The 26,085-nt window shown below is 39.6% G+C and overlaps 1 protein-coding gene across 1 annotated transcript in view; it reads right to left on the reverse strand.

The window, feature by feature from the left end:
* The window catches only part of sh3tc1 (SH3 domain and tetratricopeptide repeats 1), a 33,575-nt gene extending 9,226 nt beyond the window's left edge, over positions 1 to 24,349 (reverse strand). Inside the window, exons 1-14 of the mRNA XM_078276506.1 lie at positions 24,147 to 24,349; positions 21,261 to 21,332; positions 15,540 to 15,670; positions 13,800 to 13,905; positions 12,501 to 12,641; positions 11,288 to 11,486; positions 11,124 to 11,200; positions 10,074 to 10,269; positions 8,647 to 8,777; positions 3,748 to 3,786; positions 2,280 to 3,632; positions 1,425 to 1,565; positions 787 to 1,008; positions 145 to 325 (exon numbers count right to left, since the gene is read on the reverse strand). Of these exons, the coding sequence (XP_078132632.1) occupies positions 145 to 325; positions 787 to 1,008; positions 1,425 to 1,565; positions 2,280 to 3,632; positions 3,748 to 3,786; positions 8,647 to 8,777; positions 10,074 to 10,269; positions 11,124 to 11,200; positions 11,288 to 11,486; positions 12,501 to 12,641; positions 13,800 to 13,905; positions 15,540 to 15,670; positions 21,261 to 21,332; positions 24,147 to 24,261 (3,104 nt within the window). The 5' untranslated portion in view covers positions 24,262 to 24,349. The remainder of the gene's footprint in view (positions 1 to 144; positions 326 to 786; positions 1,009 to 1,424; positions 1,566 to 2,279; positions 3,633 to 3,747; positions 3,787 to 8,646; positions 8,778 to 10,073; positions 10,270 to 11,123; positions 11,201 to 11,287; positions 11,487 to 12,500; positions 12,642 to 13,799; positions 13,906 to 15,539; positions 15,671 to 21,260; positions 21,333 to 24,146) is intronic.
* Between the last annotated feature and the right edge of the window lie 1,736 nt (positions 24,350 to 26,085).

The following is a 26,085-nucleotide window of genomic DNA, read 5'->3' on the forward strand; positions in this document are numbered from 1 at the left end:
ACACTTGTGACAGGGGCAAACAAGAGCAAAGGTAAATGTTATATCGGACCAGTTTTAGCTATACAGACAGACAGACAGACAGACACACAGACACACAGACAGACACACACAGACAGACACACACACACACACACACACACAAACCTCTCTGTGGCCAGGGTGAGGTAGAGCTGGCTGATGGCTACCAGTGCGTCTCCCTCCTGTCCTCTGTCTCCTGTGTGTCTCAGCAGCTGGACCTGGTGCTGGCTGTAGATGATACACTGGGCCTGCTCTGGACTCTCACACTCATAGAGACGGCTCAGCTGTTTGGTTGCAGTCAGTTGGCCTGGCAATGAGTGACAGTGCAGTTCAGTTCATTGAAAAAATAGCACATGAAACAATGTGTGAACTACAGTGGTGGAAGAAGTATTCAGATCCTTTACTTAGTAAGTAAAAGTACTAATACCACACTGTAAATATACTCTGTTACAAGTAAAAGTCCTGCATTGAAAATGTTACTTAAGTAAAAGTATGTAAGTTTCATCAAATGTACCTAAAGTATTGAAAGTAAAAGTACTCAATGCAGAACAATCCACACATTGTAGAAAGTGTAAAGGATCCAAACAGTTGTGTGTTTAATGGTCTAATCATCTCAGCTGGACTTGTAGGCTTGTAGCGGAGTAGAAGTAGAATTATTATTAGTATTAGTATTACTAGTATTACAAGTACCTCAACATTTGTACTTAAGTACAGTACTTGAGTAAATGTACTTAGTTACATTTCACAACTGGTGACTTCCATACTTACAGTCTAACAGGTCGGCACTGATAGCGAGCAGCAGGGCCCATTCGTAGCATCCTTTGCCAAAGTCCAGCTGCTGTTGCTTCACATAGTGCTGCCCCAGCTCCAGCAGCACTGGGATGAAATTCGCCTCGTGACCTTTTTCATCCAGCTCAGAGAAGAGCTGCACGGCCTCAGTCAGGTTTCTCTGCGCCAGTCCTTTGGCTCCGGCCTTCAGACATAACAGTCCTTCATGAGGAAGAAGAAGCACAAAGTCATCTCTCAGACCTGAAGTCCATTGAAAGAAGCATGTGTTGAGAAGAAAATGGTGTAAATGTTTGAAAAAAACGACATAAATGTTGGAAAAAGCAACAAAAACTTTGAAAAACACTGAAAAAGGCGAAAAAAGTTAAAAGAAAAACGAAGAAAAAAAAACTAGAAACATTGAAAAGAGCGACAAAAAAGTTAAAGAAAGTGACTAAAATGTTGAAAAATGCGACTAAAACCTCAGAAAAAAAAGACAAAAATGTAAAAAAAAAAAGAAAAACAATAAAAAAAAATTAAAAAAAACAACATAAACAGCCAAAAAAGCGACAAAAACAGCTGAAATCTTGCCTAGGGCACCAAATAGGTTAGTGCCAGCTCTGTTGAGAAGCATATCTTACCAAGGTTAGCCTGAGCTACAGCCCAGTTTGGCATGTCCTCATACTCTTGGCAAATGTCCACAGCAGCCTGGTAACTCTCTGCTGCCCTCCGGAGGTCACCCATACACCGAAGTGCCACGCCACGCATGTTGAGGACCACACCTATACGTTAAATTAAACACATTAACTGATTTGTGATAGAATAAAGTTGGCAAATGTTTTTTCAGTTCAGAGTCCAAATAATGCCAGAGGCCCAAAACATTAAACGTTGAACCGGGAAGTAGCTCTGCAAATTAACATTAATAACTGACAGTTAGGTAATAACTTTAATATTCAACTTTTTCACTTCCAAATTACTCCGGTGGTTATCATGTGCACACAGCCTATGGTAATACATTGTGAATACATATTTCTAAAATTGTGTGATGTTTTTGTTGAGTTATTATTACACAATACCTTTTCTGACCTTTTTGAGTCCCCCGACAAATAACCCATATTACAAAAAAGTCTAAAACACAAAAACTAAACTAAAACTAAGCATTTTCAAAAAATAAAAACTAGCAAACCCGCTTTAAAAACTAATTAAACTAAACTGAATTTGAAAACAAAAAGTCAAAACAAAATTTAAATAGAAACTAATGAAAAATGCAAAACTATAATAACCTTGGTCCAGACTACAAAGCAACCCCGGTGGTAGTGGTGTTTACAAATGCCTTTGTTTTAGGGGCTCGAAAAAGCCGGAGTAGTGCAGACGCGAGGCATCAACGTAGCAAAAGATATTCTTTTTTTTAAAACCAAAACATAGTAGTGTAAATGTAGCTTGAAACACTCTCTAATTGTTATTTCTAACACATTAAGACATAGATATTCACAGACCTTCCTGAGGCGTAGTGCAGTGTTCTGGCATGGAAGCTAGGACAGAGTCCAAGATATCCAAAGCAACATGTGGCTGATTATTGTCAATGTGAAGCCATGCTAGCCAGATGAGGGCACTGTTTCTTTCTGGGACAGAGATGCGGAGTCGCTGTGAGGTTGGACTGTTGTTGATGAGAGTATGCATATGGCAGATGGCGTGTCCAACCATCCTGTGCTTGCAAAAGAGTTGGCAGAGACAAACAGTGAGTCGATGGCTCAAAACATGGTATCGATCACTTCCTCGCCCTTGGACTTTGTTAGAAAAGAGCGCTTGGTATAAATATGGAGCCACTTGAGGTGGGATGGAGGCTTCCTGTTCTGTGATCCCAAACAGTCTGTTGACATTGTCCAGAACAAGACCCATGCTGCTGAGGCAGTCAGTCAGTGTAGCAGAGGGCTGAATAGAAGCTCTCCTGGCTGAACTGATACTGAGATGGGGAAGTCGGAGTTCGCTGTATAGCCTTCCCAGGGCAAGGTACTCATGACTGGGAGAGATGCCCCATGTTCTTTGAGCTTCAGCACAAAGAACAAGTAGTCTCTCAAGATAAGGAACCACTCGCACCGCCTCAGCACAAGTCCAGTGGTGCTTCGCCAATTGGTGACAAGCTCGGGCCTCTGCCATTTTGTTGTGAGAGAGAACAGCTTTCTTGAGGATGTATTTAAGAGCAGAGTTGTCCTCTAAGCATTCCAGGCAGTCTGGCATTCCCAGTAGCAAGGCAACAAGTCGCTCTGTCAGAGCAAAGAAACGTTCAGTATTTTTCTGCAAAAGATATATGGCAACTAGGTTGGAGTAGATGCTGGCCAACAGTCTAAGGTCCGTGAAGCCTTCTTGTGGCACACTGAGGGCTTCCTCAAAGTAAACCCGAGCCTGGCTGAACTTTAACCTCCCAGCACAGAGCTTACCCAGCAGGAAGCACAAACGAATCTGCGGCCAAAGGAGTCGCCTCTTCCTGGCTGTTTCCCTAGCAACTCCCAGGAAGGTAATCAGCTCATCCTTGTCGGAGTGACCGGTAAATATGGAGGAGGCGAGGAGTTCAGAACTCAGTCCATACATGATGCCGAACTCTATTTTGTAGTCTTGTCCTTCCAAAAACGAGAAAAGGGGAATGAAGTTCTCAGTGTTGTTGTTTCCTTCTACAACTGGCTGAACAGTGAAACAGGGAGGGCTTGGGTTTTCTGCTTCTGTAGCCCAGACCGAGTCCTCCAGAGTCCCGTTCACAGTCACTACAGAATCTGATGAAGAGTCCTTTCCTTGATCAATAATCCTCTGAATATTTCTCTTCAGGTCAGCTTGCTGAGTATCAACTTTGCGTGCTTGAAAAGAATAATCAGAGTAACAAATTATGAACTACAGAGGAGACTAGATCCTTCTACAAAATAAAAATAAAAAAACATTTACGTGTCATTAACTGTTGGTGGCAATACTTACATGATGCTTTTTTTTCAGAGTCTTGGTAACTGATCATATCTGAGATCGAACAACAAAAAAGGACAAGGGATAGAATGAGAAAATCCCCTAAAACATCATGAATAATTCAAACAATTCCCTTCAGATCAATTAGAAAACAATGATCCAGAACATTACAATGCTTCCCTCATGAATCTAAGGCATCGACTGCACTTGAAGTGAGCAGATAAAATTTGTCTTAGAACACAGTCCGACTGACTACCGCACTACGATAAGCACAAGACAGGTTCAACCTTTTTGCATTGGCGCCCCTGTGCCTCACTGAAATGAATGAGGAAGCTGTGTTTTTAATGCAGTGCCAACTAGTGCCAACTAGTGTCAATTTGAACACTGTGTAAGTCCTTCATGCTGTAAGCTTTAGACGCATGGTATTAATTCAAGCTACTTTGCTCCATTTAGACCGCAGATTAAAGTGTTCTAGTGATGATTCTTTGACAATGTCCTCACAAGAAAAACGACAGTAACAGTCGTTTGTTTACCAGAAAAGGACCTCAAGTGGCCATGTGAATTATGACACTTTTCTGACTAATATTGTGAAATTGTTACTAGTGATGTTCCAATAAAGCTTCATGAATCATTAGTTTTTGTTTCCCGTCTCCTACTGATAGTCAACTGTTTTTTTCAAACGATGACCACGAAAGTTCCCTAACATTAACCAAGTCGTTTTTTTACCTACACCAAACATTTTCTGTCAGGAGCAATGGCAGAAGTAGTGTGAAATTGTTACTAGTGATGTTCAAATGAAGCTTCATGAACCATTAGTAGTAGTAGTATTCATTGACCCAACTAGATAGCGCTCTTGGTTAATGGAAAAAGGCTCAAAGAATGGCAATTCAGTGTTCTTTGAACCCTTTGTTGAACAGAGAGCGCCATCAATTGGGCTCAGAAAATAACGAAAATGCTTTGCTAAGCTTCATTTGGACATCACTAATTGTTACAACAAAGCAATACCTAACCTCGTAGGGAGTAGGGTGGGGGAGATGGTTGGATCAACAAACCTAACACAAGAGACCCATATTTGTTTCCCGTCTCCTACTGAAAGTCAACTGTGTTTTTTTCAAACGATGACCACGAAGGTTCCCTTACATTAACCAAGTCGTTTTTGTACCTAAACCTAACAAAATGTTAACCTTAGCAGTGGCAGATCAGGAAATGCTATAATGAATATTGTTTGGCACCAGGGATATTAATTGTGGTCTACAGGTCCGTCCATCCATCCACCACTTTGGTCCAAACTGTGATATCTCAATAACTATTGGATAGATTACTATGGAATACTGTACAGACATTAATGGTCCTCATAGGATGAACTGTAACTGACTTTGGTGATCCCTTAACAATGATTGGACTGGTTGCGAACTTGCGATGACATTTTATTAGGGTTGCACAATATTTTTTTTTTTATCGTCATCGCAATATCAACTGCCACAATATACACATCGTGAAAGACACAGAGAGATGTTTTGTGTTAGATGAAAAAAAATATCAAGAGAAAACTGCACATTAAAATGTAACTGTCATTCTTTTTTTAGTGGTGCCTTTTATATTCAATTAAATGTTCAATTTTTTTAATAAAAGTGTTAGAAACCATTTCCTTTTATTAGTGTTAAATCCAACAAGCATTTTAGCAGAATACTGAAAGCATTAGAAATGCAGAAATGAATACAATTTAATATACAGTACAGGCCAAAAGTTTGGACACACCTCATTCAATGTGTTTCCTTTATTTTCATGACTATTTACATTGTAGATTCTCACTGAAGGCATCAAAACTATGAATGAACACGTGGAATTATGTACTTAACAAAAAAGTGTGAAATAACTGAAAACATGTCTTATATTCTAGTTTCTTCAAAGTAGCCACCCTTTGCTCCAATTACTGCTTTGCACACTCTTGGCATTCTCTTAATGAGCTTCAAGAGGTAGTCACCTGAAATGGTTTTCCAACAGTCTTGAAGGAGTTCCTAGAGATGCTTAGCACTTGTTGGTCCTTTTGCCTTCACTCTGCGGTCCAGCTCACCCCAAACCATCTCGACTGAGTTCAGGTCCGGTGACTGTGGAGGCCAGGTCATCTGGCACAGCACTCCATCACTCTCCTTCTTGGTCAAATAGCCCTTACATAGCCTGGAGGTGTGTTTGGGGTCATTGTCCTGTTGAAAAATAAATGATGGTCCAACTAAACGCAAACCAGATGGGATGGCATGTCGCTGCAGGATGCTGTGGTAGCCATGCTGGTTCAGTATGCCTTCAATTTTGAATAAATCCCCAACAGTGTCACCAGCACCCCCACACCATCACACCTCCTCCTCCATGCTTCACGTGGGAACCAGGCATGTAGAATCCATCCGTTCACCTTTTCTGCGTCGCACAAAGACACGGCGGTTGGAACCAAAGATCTCAAATTTGGACTCATCAGACCAAAGCACAGATTTCCACTGGTCTAATGTCCATTCCTTGTGTTTCTTGGCCCAAAAAATCTCTTCTGCTTGTTGCCTCTCCTTAGCAGTTGTATGTCCTAGCAGCTATTTGACCATGAAGGCCTGATTCGCGCAGTCTCCTCTTAACAGTTTTTCTTTTCTTTTTTTGTGGCATTCATCTGGTCTCTAATCTGAGCTGCTGTTAACTTGCGATTTCTGAGGCTGGTGACTCGGATTAACTTATCCTCAGCAGCAGAGGTGACTCTTGGTCTTCCTTTCCCGGGGAGGTCCTCATGTGAGCCAGTTTCGTTGTAGCGCTTGATGGTTTTTGCGACTGCACTTGGGGACACATTCAAAGTTTTCGCAATTTTCTGGACTGACTGACCTTCATTTCTTAAAGTAATGATGGCCACTCGTTTCTCTTTACTTAGCTGATTGGTTCTTGCCATAATATGAATTCTAACAGTTGTCCAATAGGGCTGTCGGCTGTGTATCAACCTGACTTCTGCACAATACAACTGATTAATAAGGCAAAGAATTCCACTAATTAACCCTGACAAGGCACACCTGTGAAGTGAAAACCATTTCAGGTGACTACCTCATGAAGCTCATTGAGAGAACACCAAGGGTTTGCAGCTCTATCAAAAAAGCAAAGGGTGGCTACTTTGAGGAATCTAAAATATAAGACCTATTGAAGAGTTAAGAGTTATTTCACACTTTTTTGTTAAGTACATAATTCCATATGTGTTCATTCATAGTTTTGATGCCTTCAGTGAGAATCTACAATGTAAATAGTCATGAAAATAAAGAAAACGCATTGAATGAGAAGGTGTCTCCAAACTTTTGGCCTGTACTGTATGTTTATTTATCGCAAGGAATATTGTTATTGCAATATTCAACAACGTTATCGCATATTGGATGTTTTCCTCATATCGTGCAGCCCTACATTTTATTCATATATCCATGATGCCATACAACAATGAATCCTAATGTTTTTGGTGATCCCTTGACTTTTCATTTATCACCACCAACAGGCCAACTGTTTTTTACTTATCCAGTTAAATATCTCAACCACTGTTGGATGGATTGCCATGAAATTTGGCACACACATTTATGTCCCCCACAGGATGACCTAACGACTTTGGTGACCTTCTGACTTTTAATCTATTTTTCTTCGATCATTTGGTCAAAATTTCAGTTTGTCCAAGACTTTGGTTTATGAACAGATACACATGCAGAGCTAATGAACTTCCTTCAGCCTCAGCTGCACTAATTAGCAAACGTTAGCAATGCAAACACACTAAACAAAGACGATGAACTTGTTGAATATTATACCTGCTTAGCATCAGCATATTAGCATTGTCATCGCAAGCATGTTAGCATGGTGACATTATTAGCATTTAACTCAAAGTGCCACTGTGCCTAAGTACAGCCTCACAGAGCTGCTAGCATGGCTAGACTCTTAGTCTTGTACAGTAATAACCTCCACCACGTAGGTTATGTTTTCGGGTTTGGTTTGTCCGTTTGGTTGTTGGTTTGTTTGTCTGTCAGCAGGAATACAGAAAAAATTGTCTGGATCAACAAAAATTGGGATCTCTTACCGGGGATTTACTATGGACAAAGTACACACGGTGATACACTGGTAAGAGCAAATTACGTTTAACCATGTATCAACCTAATTTAAATAGCTGACATTACAGTATTGTGTGAACAATTAACCTTAGTTAATATTGTATGTGGCGTTTTTTTTAAGTAGGGTGCAAATGTTCCACCAAAACAAGTTTTTCCTCGAGACTATTTTACAGATCCATCATCTTTTGGACCCGAGCTTAGCGCCGCCCAAGACAATTGTGATTGGGTTAAAGAAATGCAAACAACCCCTGACCGTTCTTTCTCCTATGCAGCAGTGTATGTGTGGAGGGGCCGGACCTTCCTCCGCATCGCTGTGGAGATAGGTCTGGCAATGCGAGACTACAGAAAGACTACTTTCCCAATTTTCATGAAAGTTGGTGGAAGGGTGTAGCATGGTACCAAGGAAGAACCCATTACATTTAGAGTGAATTCACGGAGATACACACTTTTGGTAACGTTGCGAGATTTGTGCTGCATTCATGTGGCGTTAGAATTATCGGAAAAATGTGGTCCTTACTGGGTAAATTCACACATGCATTAAAATTGTGTCATAGGGCAAGACTTGGCGGAGCTCTGCGCTCTCATGGTGCCCCTTCTAGTTTGTAACTTGTTTTTGGAAGGCACTGACATACAATGGCATACTGCCAAAACAAGCAACAGATCAAAATATGTTCCAACAGGTGGTCTTCATAGGCAATGACAACCGAATTTGTCATCTAGTTTTGATATCTTATTGATTCTTTGTACACATGACACAACTATGGATAAATCCGTGAGACCTGTGAGTTCTTCTGCAGCCTTTCAGTCTCACCCAGTTTGTAGTTCTGACCAGTATCATTTTGAGATTTCTTCTTCAAGGAGGCAGTCATTTCCTCTATGACTTTGTCTTCTTGCAGACTGAAGAATGTCCCTTCCTCTCCATCCAAAAGAATATCTGCTGAGCTGAAAGGGGGACAAGAATTGAACTAAAAATTAAGCACTGCGTTAGGTCATGCAGGACATGGAGTCATATTCCGACTTATTGAATTATCATTCACAACCAATCACAGCCATTTTTCACATCAGGCGGTCCATTTAAATGTCTCCCTATTCCTCTCTGGTTCCTGCTACTCCAATGCTGCTTCACACCGCTGCTGCTGGCAAAGCTTGCCTCCACCACCCCAGCCTCCACCTTCCTGGTTTAGAGTGTCATCATAACTTAACTCTGAAATTGTTTAAATATCTTGGATTGGGCCCACTCTTGTGTACAGGGGGTCTCAGCAGCGTGCTCCCTGTGTCATCTTAGTATGCTGCTTGGCTGATCCAGGGAGCATAATTAGAACAGAGCCTTCATTGCCAAGTACTGTATTTCCATTTGTTGCAACAAATGGTTAAATCTATGACGAGAGTTTCCCTGATTTTCAAATACTATATTGTAAAATATTTTGTTTTGTTAAAGGTCCTATGACATGCTGCTTTTTGGATGCTTTTATATAGGCCTTAGCGGTCCCCTAATACTGTATCTGAAGTCTCTTTTATATAGGCCTTAGCGGTCCCCTAATACTGTATCTGAAGTCTCTTTTATATAGGCCTTAGTGGTCCCCTGATACTGTATCTGAAGTCTCTTTTATATAGGCCTTAGTGGTCCCCTAATACTGTATCTGAAGTCTCTTTTATATAGGCCTTAGTGGTCCCCTAATACTGTATCTGAAGTCTCTTTTATATAGGCCTTAGTGGTCCCCTAATACTGTATCTGAAGTCTCTTTCCCGAAATTCAGCCTTGGTGTAGAATTACAGCCACTACGAGCCAGTCCAACAATGAGCTTTACTTAGGATGTGCCATTTCTGTGTCTGTAGCTTTAAATGCTATTGAGGAGGAGAGAGGAGGGGCAAGGTGGAGGGTGGGGGTGTTGCCTTGACCAACTGCCATGCTTCACTTGTTTGCAAGCCATGATGTCTCTCTCTTTCTCATGGACGGGCCAAATTCTCTGGGCAGGAAAAGCAGAGAAAGGGGATGTAACCTTTCCCCTTATGACTTCATTAAGGGAAGATTCCAGATTGGCCTTGATTGAGCTTTCATTTTGTCAAAGGCAGAGCAGGATACCCAGGGCTTGGTTTACACCTATTGCCATGTCTAGCCACTGGGGGACCATAGGCAAGCTAGGGGAACTCATATTAATGTTAAAAACCTCATCAAGTGAAATGTTCATGCCATGGGACCTTTAAAATGGCTAACAGTTATCGTGGTGATGCACTCACTCGTAAGTGTCGGCCGACGGTTTCACCAGGCTCGTCTTAACCAGACCCACTTCTCCTGTCGCCTCCTTCCGCCCTAGGAACCAATCAAAACAAGACCCCAGAAGTCCCGCAATGATGATACGATCACCGGGTGCCACGCTCAGCTCATCTGGGCCCTCAGCATCATACTCCACAGTCGCCAGACAGGTCCCTCTGGCTGAACAGAGAAGAGGTAAGAAGCGGATAAAACGAGACCAGATATCCCACAACTTATAATAAACAATAAAGTTTGTAATGCTCTTTAGTAGATAGTGACCATAAAATATCACTGGGGGAATTCAACTGGGTGTTGTTTACATCCCCTCATACACATATTCTTTAGTTCATGTGTAAGCGCTGAGTTTCAGTGTCAATTTAAATATAAGCCCTCAATATAAAGATCAATATGTAACGGCAAAGTTCATACTCATATTTTCTCTCATTTTTATGTTTCTGAAATTATTTTCTAGATTTTACAGCACTTTCCAACAGGGCTGCTCGATTATGGGAAAAAACATAATCACAATTATGTTGGTCAATTTTGAAATCGTGATTATTTAACAAGATTACTCATTGACTTTTGTAAAGATGTTGCATTTCATTGAACTAAAAAAAAACCTTGGACTGTGAAATTGCCCTTCACACTTTTCCCCGTTAAAGATTGTTTTTAGTTGGTTTGTGTTTAGTCTAACAATAAATTATCTTATTTAACCTTGAACTGTTTTCCGCCTTTCCCTTGGTTTTCCCCCGGGTTTAAGTAATTGTTAGCGTCCTCCGCCCCTAGATATGATAGGGACGTAACAATTTTGGGGGCTCGTCCGGGATCTTTTGAAAATCAGTCTTAGTAGGTTTGTTTTGAAGTTTAGGACATATTGTGATTGCACTTTTCATTGTCTGATACAGTAACAAAAGATGGAATAAGAGTGTTTGCAAAACGGAATGTGCAGAATAGTTGTTTCTCTCATTGACAATGTTTTTGTGATTATAAGGAGCCGAAAATGTAAATTCCATTAATTGCACAGCCCTACTTACCAAACTGCAGAGGGAAGTCACAGGCAGGTTTCCCATCACCAACTAAAATGCTCTCTGCACAGGATTTGAGAAACCATCTGTGGACGGATCAGATCAGATTAGTGAGAGCAGTCACAGTCACTGGTATGTAAGTCCATACAGGCCTGTGTGTGGATGGGACTTACTGATGAAAAGGGATGACCGGCTCCAGAGCAGGTTTGGGTGCAGTGCCTCGGGCTCCATCGGCCAGGCAGAGGACAGTCCACCCTGAGCCCAGAAATGGAGGCTCAAAATGGGCTATGTCTCCCTGCTCCAGGTACAGGTCCCCTCCAGAGGTGGAGCTGTCAAACATCTGGTTGGTACTGCAACTAGCAAACAATGAGCCTGAGGATGCAGAGAGAGAGAGAGAGAGAGAGAGAGAGAGAGAGAGAGAGAGAGAGAGAGAGATTATATTATTGTATTATTATTGAATTGTATTATCCTTGGTGCTTTGGCAATATTGTTTACATCATTTAAAGCTGTAGTGCGTAGTTTCTGTCGCCCCCATGAGAAATTCTGAGTAATGACAACAACACTGTCGACACGTCCACATGATACAAGCATTCAGTGATCATGCACGCACTTCTGTGTTACTGATTGCCATGTCAAGTTCCTGTGTGTCTGTTGATGCATTTGGCGAATAAAGTGATTCTGACTCTGATTCTGATTATCTTCACTCGAACTTCTGCATGCGAAAGTCGCCGGACGACACAATCTTCTGAACATAGTCATACTGAGAAATACAGAGAGAGTTGTGTGGAGCTGATAGTCTTAATTAGCTTTGTAGCAACTCATTTGGCAATGGCTTGAATGTAACAGACGTTCATAAAAATTGACTGACTATGCAGTAAAATATACCTAACAAAAACTATAACTTCAATACATAGCGTAATTGAAAATATTGTATAGCAATTGCTGTAAAAAAGATTATAATTTTAACAAATGAATCTGCTGTTAGGTTAGCCTCACACCAATAATACTACGGATGGTGTTGCCACTCAGATGTAAGGCTATATCAGCATGTGTGATAAAATAATGCTATTTGTTATAATGTTACGATGATAAGTCCTCAAAAGTATTTTTTTAGCAAACATGTTGCCTGTAGTAGGTAATTGACAGAGAGATATAATAGGAAATGAGGGCAGAGATGGAAATGACAATTAAAAAAATATATTTTTTTATTTATTTTTTAACAGGTATTCATCACTATTGGTGATACTTTAGGTGCAGTTACAGTCCTGACTTATAATGGGTCAACAAAGACAACTAATGGTTTATAAAGCTTGATTTGAACATCACTACTAGCAGGTGATGCTGTTAATGTGCAGAGCAACTCTGCAAGACTGAATTCCTTCATACCTTCCTGCATGAGGATGCCTTTGTACATCAGGTTAAGAGTGTCCTCCTGAATGGAAACCTCAATAGCGATGTCCTCCTCCAAAGAAGTGAGCCAAAACTTCTGGTCTAACAACAGATTCTCCATACAGTGACCCAGGAAACCTGGAGGAGAGGAGACGAGAACACTAAAAACTCTAAACTGTACTGGCATCATTTTCACTACGGCAGTAGCAGTAGTACAGTAGCAGTCCTATCCAGGATGCCATAGCTCAGAAAGTACATTCCTACATTCCATCCTGCACAAGTCAACAAAAAGTTTGAATATTTATTTAAATACAATATAATCATTATCTTTTGCACTTTTTCCTTATTGCAAATACTTAAAGGTCCCATATTGTAATTAACTTTTTTGATTTACAAAGCAGGTTAAAGTGCTATATTATACTGTGAAAGTCAATCAAAACCAAAACACTCAATCCACAGAGAAATGCACACAGCCTGTATTCAGGAACTGTGCCTTTAAACGAGCCGTCTGGACTTCTGCATGGCAGTGTTTCCCACACATAGACTAATGTGTGGCGGTGCGCAGCACTCTCAACACCGGCCGCCCCACATTGCGTTTCGTAATTCATTTTTAAAAAATTAAACGCTATTTAAAACACGTTCAGCTGCATTTCCTTTTCCTGCCCTCCTCTGTCTCTCTGTCACTTGTGTCTCGCTCACATACACACACACAGCTCCTCCCACCGTGCGGTGTTTGGTGTTTTTAGCCCCCAACGTCCCTTTTCAGGCAGCGTGGCAATGGTTATGTTTCAAGGGTTAAGATGAGGGTTAGCTGCCTGGAAGGCGACGTTGGAGGCTTAAAACACCATCGAGCCCACCGTGCACACAGCATCTGACCCCCCCCGCCACAAATTGCTTTCTAATCTGTGGGAAACACTGCACGGTTGTGATGTCACTATAATATATAGCTAGAGTGGCGTTACAGTCATTCCCCGGCTGCAATGACGATGCAGAGACACCAAGAGGGCAGATACCGAAGACCCAGAAACGCTGACCAATCAGAGCAGACTGGGCTTTTTCGGGAGGGGGGCTTAAAGAGACAGGCGCTAAAACGTAGCGTTTCAGACAGAGGGTGAAGACAGGTATATTCAAACAGACAGTATGAGAAAATTAATGTGTTTTTTGAACATTAAAGCATGTTATCATGCTCTAGTAGAAACCCAAAATACAATATGAACCTGAAAATGAGCATGATATGGGACCTTTAAGTTTCAGTCTCATTGTTACTGAAACTACTTTATTATATTCCATACTTACCTATTGTGTAATATGTGGTGAACTTCCATATTTCCTCAAATGTTTTAAATGTCACAAAAATCACTTTTTCTTCACTGTTGATGGAGATGAGATGAGTAGACAGCTCCTGTAGACAGAGAAAATAAAAGGTTTAATAAATGATACTTCTATATTGACTTTCTTGTGTGCAGCTCATAGTTCTGTAAATAAATATTTCCGTTTGTGAATATAGTCTTGTTTTTTTGTTTTAAGTTGTATCATAATTCTTTAAATCTCTTTGTAACATTTGGTCTTTAAGCATTAATTTGCACTAATGGATGTAGTGCCACTATGAACACAATGAACCAGTAATGTCCATGACACGTTGAGTATTTAGCCATATTAAAGAAAAAGATGAAATATGTGGATTATGCAGGAGTGGTTTAACAAGTTTCTCTGGATAATGAGATACTTTTTCCTGATGTGCAGTGGTGGAAGAAGTTTTTAGATCCTTTACTTGAGTAAAAGTACTAATACAACACTGTCACTGTCTCTATTACAAGTAAACGTCCTGCACTGAAAATGTTACTTAAGTAAAAGTATGCAAGTATCATCAGGAAAATGTAGTATTAAAAGTAAAAGTACTCAAACCTCACATTTTAGAAACTGGAAATGATCCAAACTGTTTTGTGTTTAATCGGCGAATCATTATTCATATCATATTATATTTAAATCTTATATTTATATTTAAATCTTAAATCTCAGACAATACTGACATTGCACTATTCCTTCCCTCTCTTCTTCAATTGTTATTGTATATTTTTTGTAAATTTGTAAATTCTATTTTACTGTTATACTGTATACTTAACAGTATCTTTTCATATTTCTTACTGTCCTTTCTGTTTTTATTCTTTATATGTTAAGTGAGTGTTGTACTTTGAGAGTAAAGATTAACCGGAGTCAAATTCCTTGTTCGTTTATGCAAACCTGGCCAATAAAGCTGATTCTGACTTTTACGCTTGTAAACTGTAAAATGTGTTTTGTGTGCAGTCTCAATGTGTAACTAGTAACTAAAGGTGTCAGATGGATGTAGTGGAGTAAAAAGTACAATATTTCTCTCTGAAAAGTTGCGGAGTAGAAGTAGAAAGTGGCATGAAAAGAAAAGACTCAAGTAAAGTACAAGTACCTCAACATTTGTACTTACTGTAAGTACAGTACTTCTGCCACCACTGCTGATGTGAATGAATCAAAGTTTACCATAACCTCTATTCTCTATGAAGGATACAACTACCAATGTGTAACTTGTAACTAAAAGGATATATTTTTGGGTATCCGTTACACTTAAACAAAAGCACTTTTTATCACAAAACTTAAAGCTTGAATTCTGGCTACTAGAATACAGAACTGCAAACTGAGCAGACAGACCGCCTTAACAACCAGATTCATTCATAATTTTGGACTTTGTACAGCTGAAAATGCCAGGATCTGTGTGCGTGTTTGTGTGTGTGTGTGTGTGTGTGTGTGTGTGTGTGTGTGTGTGTGTGTGTGTACGTGCATGCGTGCATTTGTGTGTTTGTGCGCGTGTGGTGTGTGTACGCGTGTGCGCATGTGTGTGCGTGTGTGTGGGTGTGTGTGCTTGCGTGCCTGCGTGCGCATTTGTGTGAGTGTGGTGTGTGTGTACATGTGTGTATGTGCTTGAGTGCGTGCGTGTGTGTGTGTATGAGTGTGAGTGTGTGTGTGTGTGTGTGTGTGTGTGTGTGTGTGTGTGTGTGTGGGATGTACCGTGAACAGAGCGTTGACCTCAGTGCCGTCAGCCTGCAGAATGCGCAGTTTCCCTCGCAGCATTTCCTGCAAATGCTCGTCTGCAGGAAGCTGCTGCGGACCCTGGACCACATCCAGCAGCACTGGCAGAGCTGAACACACAGCACATGTTAAATCATCCGCTCACTACATATCCTCCTGGCCACAGATCTTTTATAACCACATTTAAGGGTCTTGATTATTATTATTATTATTATTATTATTATTATTATTATTATTATCAGGGGCAGAGCGAAGTGGTGGCTTCTGGGGCTCCAGCTCTGAATGTTTTCTCCAAAGCCCCGAATCTTTTACGTTTTAAAATGACTTCAACTTTGTGTCATTTACCCTCAGTCTCGATGACCGGAGCGGCAAGTCAACAGAGCAAAAGTTCTATTACTGGTAGGGTTGGGTATGGTTTGGAGTTTTGAGTGCCTAAACGGTGCCTGAAACGACACTTGTTCAAAGATTTATATATATATATATATATATATATATATATATATATTAAAGGAGCACAAAACGACAGTCTGCGAAATTTAAGAACGGCTTGTTTATTGCTAAGGCCATTTGGTTAAAAATTAAATGATTTATTAAAAATGTAATAACAATAACTATAACAATAACTTATTTCACTAGTAAATTGCTGGTAAACGACAAAATCAACCACTAGATGGGAAAAGGGTATTTTACAATAACTTTGAATGCACAACGAGGCTGGCGAACATTTTAACCGTATTAAATCCAGCTACTAGCTAACGCAGGGGTGTTAAACTTTTCTCCACGCAGCAGCCTTTCTGTTTATATCTCTATAGCCCTCAGATGAGAGGTCATTGGGAATTGGACATTCGGACACTGACAGAAGTCGTGCTAGTCTCTCCGCCATTTTTTTTCTACTTGCTTCCAACGCTTTCAACGGTGTAGTATGAAGTCCATTGGGGGCGCATTGCGTATTACGGAGCTGATTTCAAGTGCCAGTGTGAAGGCAGCGTCAGGGAACAGCGCAGGCATTTAAGAGGCACCGAAATGAGGCATCGCAATCCACATTACTATTATGTCCAGTAGATACTGGTCGTTAAGGCACCGGTGCCATATTAGCACCGGCTCTCAGTACCCAACCCTAATTACTGGGGAAATATTCGTTCTGTTAAACTCTACTAAAAATAGGTTTCAAGATTAGTAATGCTGTTTTATGCCAAATCCCTGTTAGGGACAGACCAATTATCGGGTCGTTTTTTGACAGTATGCAGATCTCTGGTGTTTTAATTGCCTAACAACCGATAAAGTTAATCAATGAAAAAGTGGTCTACTTTGGCTCGGCTACAGCTCTGTGTCTGTCCCTCTGCTTTGGTTTCACTCACCACTGAGTCTGACTTAATGTCCCGCCCACAACATCATCTGACTATCTTTTACTGGGAATTATGATGAAAGTTTCTTGTTTATTAAAGGATTTAAACAAAGTTTTTGACGTTTGGCGTTTGTAACGTTCCAAAATCTTTATTTTGACTTAAAGATTTTCATGTTCGCTGTAAATGCATATCGGTTTCAGATATCAGTCATCGGTTTCATTAACTACTAATAATCGGTATCGGTATCAGCCTGGAAAAAAAACGGTATCGGTCGATCCCTGATCCCAAAAACAGGATGTAGGCTCTACAGGAGGATTGTTTTCCTAGGCAACTATCATGTTTTTCCCAAAGGATGTAAAGAGTTTTAGGCATTCTTTTATCAAATATCTTGAAAAATACTGCATATAGCTGCCGTAAATGGGAAAAGAATCTCAGCCCAGAATGTTTATGTCTGGCTCCGCCAATGATTATAATGTTTAAGGTACTGTAAATCACTGTCTCTTGCATCAGCTTCATGAAGGGACATACTAAATTACTGGAGAGCCCTGTTTGTCCTCTGGTCAGTTTTGCATTGCATGATAAAGATCATATAGTATGTAAAGGTGTCTGTGTAACAACAATGGCGACTTTGGGAGATATGGGGATCACTTACATCTCAGTGAGTAGAGTCATGTGCTGTTTTCCTAACATCAGAGACAGTTAGACTGCCTATCCTGTTAATGTTTGCTAAAAAAAAAAAAGAATGAGCTGAACAGTTTCTGCTGCTGTGGTAAAAACACTTAACTGGTGTAATAAAACAATATCCACGATCCAGCGTTACAATAAAATACAATAAAATAAAAAATACCTTTTTCAAATGCAAATAATAATTGAATATAGTGCTTTGAGAAAAAAAGGAAGTTTAGGTATTTGTAGAACTTTTTGACCTGCAGAGGGGTCTGAAACAGGGTTGTCCTTTATACCCTAACATGGTCATTTTAGCTAATGGAGTTTAGGACAGAGAGCACAAAACAGCTACACATTCAATACACAAGGAACAGTAGGATATTGACATTATTGACACCATTTTGAAAATTGACATGTACCAAATTTCTGACAATTGGCATTATTGTGATGTGGGGAATGTGATGAATCATGTTTCGATGGATGTTAGGGTTAGATTTTAAAGGTCCAGTGTGTAACGTGTTTAGTTGTTCATTATCAAAATCTGTGTTGACCGTTCACAAACTTGTCCTTTATCATGAATATTTACCACCACCATCAATTCCAAGTATTCCTTTTGGCTTGAAATTTTACATTTGCATGAACTGTGGTAGACGCTCCATATTCATGCTCCATCTTGAAATACGTTAGCCGGTAAGGGACATACAGGACATACTGCTCCGCCTTTCGTGTTTTCGCTGTCACATTATAAACTCACAGCTGCTGCTAATGTTGCTAACGGGTATCGTAGCTTCCCGGCATGGCAAGTTTGAAGAAGGAAACATGGAGGACCACACATATTCAAAATCCAAATTTCAGGAACAGGAGTCTTCTTCTTTGCCCAGAAAAAGAAAAAGGAGATTGAAAAGAGCAAGAGAGCGGCTTTTTGAAGCGTGAAGGCTACCGTAGCTGTAATACGTACTTTGAACTGCGTGGCGCAAGAGAGTTGATTGAGATATATGATCTCAACGCTAGATGGGAGAAATTCCCACACATTGGACCTTTAACAATAGGACCAACTTAAACGATTTAAATGCAAACTGAGCCTTTAGGGCTGGGACGGTGTGCTTTTGTCCCAAAATGATTCTTTCAAGATGGGTGCCAATTGGATTTTTATTGCGGTTTCCATTTATTGCGATTCGATAGCATTGAGTATTGCAATTTTCTTTTCCTTCTTTTAACAATTAACAAAAGTTGAATAATACACTTCTAGAGACAATGTATCATGAAGAATGTACATCACATGTCTGCCAGTCAGTCTGACATTCAGGGGCTTTAAACTGACACCCGCCAACCCGCCAAATACCGGTAAAAATTAACTTTGTAAAGTTACTAGCCAATTTGGCCGGTGATGAATAAAGCAAAGTGTCTGTTTTTAATCAGCAGGCTGCAGAAACAATCCGACAAGTCAGTGTTTACAGATTGGTCTGTTTTCCGGCAAGAAATATGGGTGGTTTTAACAGTGCGAATCAAACCAGCTGAAATGAAGTTAGTTAGGGCAAAAAAATGAGTCACCAAAGAAGAGTCTGAGTTGAGTCCGAGTCGAGTTACTATTACCTAAGTTTGAGTGTGAGTCAAGTTTCGAGTCCAAAGAATAGCAACTCGAGTCAGACTCAGAGTCCAGGACTTGAGTACTCCATTACTGCCTGTTACACATACAAGTAGTCAGAAACTTCATCCAACTTCCGAGTCCTATTTTTATGAATGCTCGAGTCCAATTTCATAAATCCTGGGGTCAGAGTCCAAGTCAACAGTGCGCAAGTCCAAGTCGAATTACAAGTCCAGAGAAGAGCGTCTTGAGTCAGACTCGAGTCCAGGACTAGAGTACTACATCACTAATAAAAGGGCATTCAGAAAGTGCAGTCCTCTGCCAAGGCAATGTTAATGCAGTGTGAATTTTCCCATGAGGTAACTCATTTTTTCCGATTACTCCGACACCACATGAATGCAGCGCAAACGCCCTATCTAGCAATGTTAAAGGTGCAATATGTAATACTGACAGCTAGTTTTTAAAAGTTACTGCAGTACAAATTCAAAATACTGGAGAGAGTCGTCTCCCCCACCCCCTCCTCCCCAGACTAAAAGTTCACGGAGGTTGCCAGGCTGAGACAGCCGCATCCACAACAATGTTGCTAGGTGCTTGTCTCACGTAGCCAAACATTACTTCACAGCACAGCAGAGTAGCTAACGTTAGATGCTGGCTATATTGACAGTCATAAAAGCCCGTGCTCACATGGAACTCTGTACGTCACCCAACTACAGACACACTTTTTCGGCTTACTCTAAGAACCGCTAAAAACACTACAACCTCGCCGTCCTCTCTACCCAACTGACAGACACATTTCCTCGTCTTAGAATTAGGGGGCGGAACCACTAAAAATAACACTAACGTAAGCTACCTTGCCGTCCTCGCCACCCAACTGAACACTAAAAACACACTGCAAACTCACTATTTTTGCACATTATGTCCATAAGAGGGCAAACCATTACAATGGGAGACATAACTACTTGTGTAGTCTCGCATTGCCAGACCTTCCTCCACAGTGCTGCGGAGGAGGGTCTGGCTAGACCACACAGCATTCTGGGATTGGAGAAAAACATGCTCCGGTTTATTGGTATTTCTGTAAACCAATCACAGAAGACTGAACGCAGCCACGGCCCACAACCGATCACGCGAGGCATATAGCCGCGGTAGTGTCATTTTTTACTCTTTTATAATATTCGAAAAATACATTTCCGAAACTGACATCACAGACAACAAGCATCACTGCTTGTGACGCTAGTAAACATTACACTTGGCAGCAGTCAACATTAGCCTACTGTTAGCTAGTAGCTTGATTAAATTCTGTTAAAATGCTGACAGCTAAACGGTCTAATGTGTGGCTGTATTTCACTGGAAAGGATCCAGCACCGGGAAGTACAATAGTCTGCAGCTAAAGATACTTGCGACAAGGGACTTCATGGTGCGTTCTATTGCCCCTCGTAAGCTCACGGTGCATTCAATGAAGTTGGAAAGTTCCCTTCTGCCATCTAGTGGTTCTTCTTTTTGTTTTTTAACAGCAATTGACTGGTGAAATAAGTTATTATGACATTTTAAAGAAATCATTGCAATTTGACCATATGACCAATGTCGTTTTGTGCTATTTTCTTTTTTTACATATCTATTAAGGCACCAGCACCATTGTATGTATTGTAATGTACTGTTTTAGCACCGGTATTGGAAAAATACTAAAAACAATATCCGACCCTAGTCTGGACTGAATAGACCAACAAGAGCTGGGCAATATAGAGAAAATCAAATATCACGATATTTTTGACCAAATACTGTACGTCACTGTCGATATTGCGGCGATATTGTTAACACAGTGAGATTTCTGATAAATAATCGCCAATAATGTGGATACAAGGGAAAAGGAAAATAATAAAACAGCTAGTTAGTCTGGTAAGTTCAGAAAATCACATCACCTTAGCCTTTAAAACCAGGAACAGACAACTCTTATGTCATATCACGATATTACGACATCCATAATTTAAGACGATATTTAGCCTCATATATCGATGTCGATATAATATCGATATATTGCCCAGCCCTAAGACCAACAGTGGTAGTAGCAGCCAGTCCAAAAGTAAAAACAAAAGAACAAAATGTTACCTGTTGGGAAGTTTTCCTCACATGTTGACATGGTTCCCTTTAGATTTGCAGCATCTCTGGAGAAACCACGCACTGTTAAAACATGAAGATGCAGACATAACCAAAATTGCAAGTAACTTACTTTTATTTTAAGCCCTATCACAGAACTCATATGGCTGAAGAGTCTTTTTTTAAATGGAAAATGCTGCACTGCCACAACTATTATTTCTAGTCATAATTCTGTTATCTTTATTGTTGCTATAATAATTGCCACTGTTCATCATACCAACAGCTAATATATATTATTGTGAATCATATTTCTCTATATCTGTATCAGTGTCTCTGTGTCCCAACCGGCAGCTGCAGATGGAAGTTTTTTTTTTATTTTTATTTTATTTATTTGACAGTGACAATGCACAGCTCCTTAGCAGTAGAGTTTGCAATGAACTAATTTTGAAAAATGAAAAATCTGTAGTCCCTGGGCAGGAACAGGGAATAACATCTCTGTCAGAAGGGAAACCTAACACTGGAGTATAAAAAAATGCTAACACAACAGTCAAGGACAACCATCAAATTTCACAGTATTAAAACTCGCCCACAACAACAACAACAACAACAACACAAAAACACCACTCCGACAACCACAACATGAAGACAACACTACAACAACAATACAATTTCACAGCATTAAAACACCACAACAGTAGTACCAACAATAACATTTAGGGATCAACCGATACTGGTTTTTCAAGGCCGATACAGATTATTAGCCGTTAATGAAACCGATAACCGATATTTGGAACTAGGGTTGCACGATATTGAAAAAATGTGATATTGCGATATTGATTATGAATATTTCCATATTGATATTAATTTCGATATTTTTAAACATGTGTAAAATTACACAAATTATGGGAAAACGCATCAAAATAGATTCATAACAAATACAACACAAGGTTTATTTCAACTGACAGTCATATTGGACTGGTCCAACATGAATAAATAAATAATGACCATGTCTACAGAACAGGACATGTATTACTGGTTGGACAGTATAAAATAAATAAATATAGAGAACAGGACACAACTTTTCTTTCGCTTCTCTGATTCGTTCCGTTGAGTTGTCTAATATGCACACACGTGGTACGCTCCATAGGGTTTAATTTGTCACGTAGTGGAACCGTGCGCTGACGTGTACTAACAAGTGCAAGTGGCACGGTAACTGGCCAATGAAACATGATCATTATAGCGTTTCAAGCGGGCTCTAAATCAAACACAACTAAGCCAGACAGCCAATGGACGGGACGCAGCGCTCCACAATATAAACTAAATATTGCATACTTATTGCGACACTTTCGATATAATATTGCGCAACGTGATATCGCGATAACGATACTGAGTCGATATATCATGCACCCCTATTTGGAACCGATATGCATTTACAGTGAAAATTCAAATCTTTAAGTCAAAATCCATATTTTGGAATGTCATAAATGCCGTCACAAAACTTTGTTTAAATGCTTTAAGATATTATTTAATAAATGAGAAACGTTCAACATAATCCCAAGTAACAGTCAGATGGTGTTGTGGGCGGGACATTAAGTCAGACTCAGTGGTGAGTGAAACCGAAGCAAAGGGACAGACACAGAGCTGTAGCCGAGCCAAAGTAGACCACTTTTTAATTAACTAAATGTATCGGTTATCAGGCAAATAAAACGCTGATGCAGATAATCTGCAAACTGCCAGAAAAACGGCCCGGGCCGATAATCCCTAATAATAAAATCATAACATTAAGACACCCGCTACAACAGGACTTTCACAACATTAAGATAGGTTTAGTCTGACGTTTCTGCCTGTTAAAAGGACATTTTTCGTTGCCACTGATGCTCTTGGGGGGAATTGTTGGGTCTTTGTAAAGTATAGAGTTTTGGTCTAGACCTACTCTATCTGTAAAAAGTGTTCTGAGATAACTTTTGTTGTGATTTGACACTGTAAATAATATTGAATTGAATTTAAAATGACAACTGAAAGACGGAAGCCCACACACAACGGCATCCAATACATTTCTTTCCAAAACAGGAAAGAAACAGAAAAGCAATAAAGGAACACACACTATGGACTACATGTAAAGTATAGTAGACAGTATACAGTGTACATGTGCTTCAACATGAAAACAGCACAAAGCACTTCACGTATATATTTTTTAACCTTAACATTACACTAATCTGCCCATTAATAATTATATCATTTAGGTATTCTAATAGGATAATTAACAGAGTAAACGTGTTGCCTATTGTTTCTTGACTGTGATGTTAAAGCCTAACTGTACAGTAATATATATATATATATATATATATATATATATATATATATATATATATATATTTCAAAAATAAGTGTAAAGCTAGTGGTTATAAGTTGGTATTAGTGATATATACTGGTGGTAGTGGGGGGGAAAGTGCCAAAAACGTTGAAAAAAGCGACACAAATGTCGAAAAAAAAGGATCAAAAACTTGGAAAATGCAACAAAAATGAAAAAAAAAAAGTGATCACTTCCAATTTTGACAAGTTGCATAGTCGACGGTAAGACAACACAGGGGTTAAACACTTGACACTTGAAGGATTGACAGAACTGTTTGGATCGTTTCCAGTTTCTAAAATGTGAGGATTTTTCTGCATTGAGTATCGGCCTATTCTTACTTTGCATACTGTAAGTAGGCTACATTCTCCTGATGATAATTACATATCTACTTTTACTTAAGTAGCCTTTTTTACTGCAGGACTTTTACTTGTAACAGTTGTTTACAGTGTGGTGCTTTAAGTAAATGATCTAAATAGCTTACTACTTCCACCACTGGTAGCCTATCTCTCTGGTTCTGAAGTATTATAATATTAGTAATAGCCTACCTATTCTGCTGTGTCGGTTTGATTTCTCTGCCGCCTCACGATGCTGCTGGCCGTCTGTAGCGCTCTTTCTCCGGGGCCCGCGGCCGCCGGTGTCTCGGTCCGACCTGGCTGACATGTCCAACACGGTTACACGGTTATACGGTTACAGTGTCCCAACTTCCCCGGTGTGCGGTCAACACTTCAACATCACAGGCTTCTGCTCGGTGCGGCCAACGAAACTTCTCTCCAAGTATCAGAGCACAGGCGGAAGTCTCGAGCTGGTGTTTCCTTTCAAAATAAAAGTCCAATTGACAAAAAACATTTGACCTTAACTGACCTGCCTGTGTCGTAGATTTTTTTCTCCAAATGAATGCACATTGAGATTGAGCTCAACATTTAAGAAACGTGTTCCTGTCTTTGGCAGAGGATGTTATTAAAATCACAAGTATTTTTTAGAAATGTATATAGCTTCTTGTTGGAATTCATGTTTGAATAAATGATCTTATTTATATTGTTATAGCCTATTTACAGTACACAAATATGTGCTTTGCAATCTAATGTAATGCTGGTTAATAGAGTTTTGTTATAATTACTCAATTAAAAAAACAAATACATATTACTGCTTTAAAACATTATGAACATAAAGCGAGATCCACATTTTTACGAAACTCAATTCTAAACAACTGAATAAATAAATCACATACTTATTGTATGAATTGTAGTTTTTTTGTTTGTTGTTGACTAATATGTATTTATTTTTAGGAATTTATTTGTAATTATTCATTTATTCCCATTTTATTTTTCAAAATACACATTTTTCTGAATGCATTGTTGTTATTTATTGGGTGCTTGTGTTGCTGAAAGTAGATATTTTGGCACTATTTCTTTTTTATTCACTTCATTTTGCGTTATGTTAATTACTTTATTTGTTTGTTAATTTGTTATTTTCAGTATTTCTTTACCCAGTACATACAACTGGCTATGAACTTGAGTGCAACGTGTGTACCAATCAGATTGTTGGCAAGGGCAGTGAAGTGTGCAAAAATGTAGCCTACTACCATTGTTACACAGTTATAATACAACATTGCTCTCTTATTTTGAAGTTACATTTACTACATTTCCTGTTTAGCTCCAGTTAACTTGACTCAGACCCTTTGCAGTGACAGGCCTAAAAGCCTCATCACATTCATTCTGTTTGTGTTATTACCTCTGTTTGTTATTTACATTCATGCTGCAGGTTGTATATCTGCGTATCAATCCAAATAGCAAGACCCGGTCTTCACCTTTGGTGAGATTCAAGTATTGAAAGGTTGCTCCAATCCCTTCTCAAAATTCAAGTGTGCAGTTGAAATTTCGGGTTAATAATCACACACTGAACAAATAAAGCTCTTTCCATTTTCCAGATCAGTAAATGGGACACAGGGCTGAATTTTAATCATGTTCTTATACATAAAGATAACGTATAGAGTGTCAAACTCAACTTCTTTAAGGGCCCCATTGGAAAAAGACAATCACATCGATAGCTAGATAGATAGATGGACTTTATTAATCCCAAATTGGGAAATTACTTTGTTACAAGCAGCAAGTTACAAGGACATACACACATACTCACCCACACACTTACAGAAAATACAAGAACTATAGGCCTACTAGAAATAATACATAGGATAAAAATTAAATAAGATAGAAAAGTACAACTACTGAAAAAGATGGACATGTGCAATAGTGTATTGACGTGCAAAGAATTTTGAAAAAAGTGACAAAAACGTTGTCAAAAGCACCAGAAATATTGTAAATAGCGTAAAAAAAAATGCTGGGAAAAAGCATAAAAGAAAAAAGAAAAAAAAGAACTCGAAATAGCGGCAAAAACTAGGCGGGCCAAAATTGATCGTGAACCTTGAATAACGTGTGGGCCGAATCAAAGTTTGCGAGGGGCCGGATTTGGCCCGCAGGCCTTGAG

This window comes from Sander vitreus, chromosome 19 (assembly GCF_031162955.1).
Source record: "Sander vitreus isolate 19-12246 chromosome 19, sanVit1, whole genome shotgun sequence".
Lineage (NCBI taxonomy): Eukaryota > Metazoa > Chordata > Actinopteri > Perciformes > Percidae > Sander > Sander vitreus.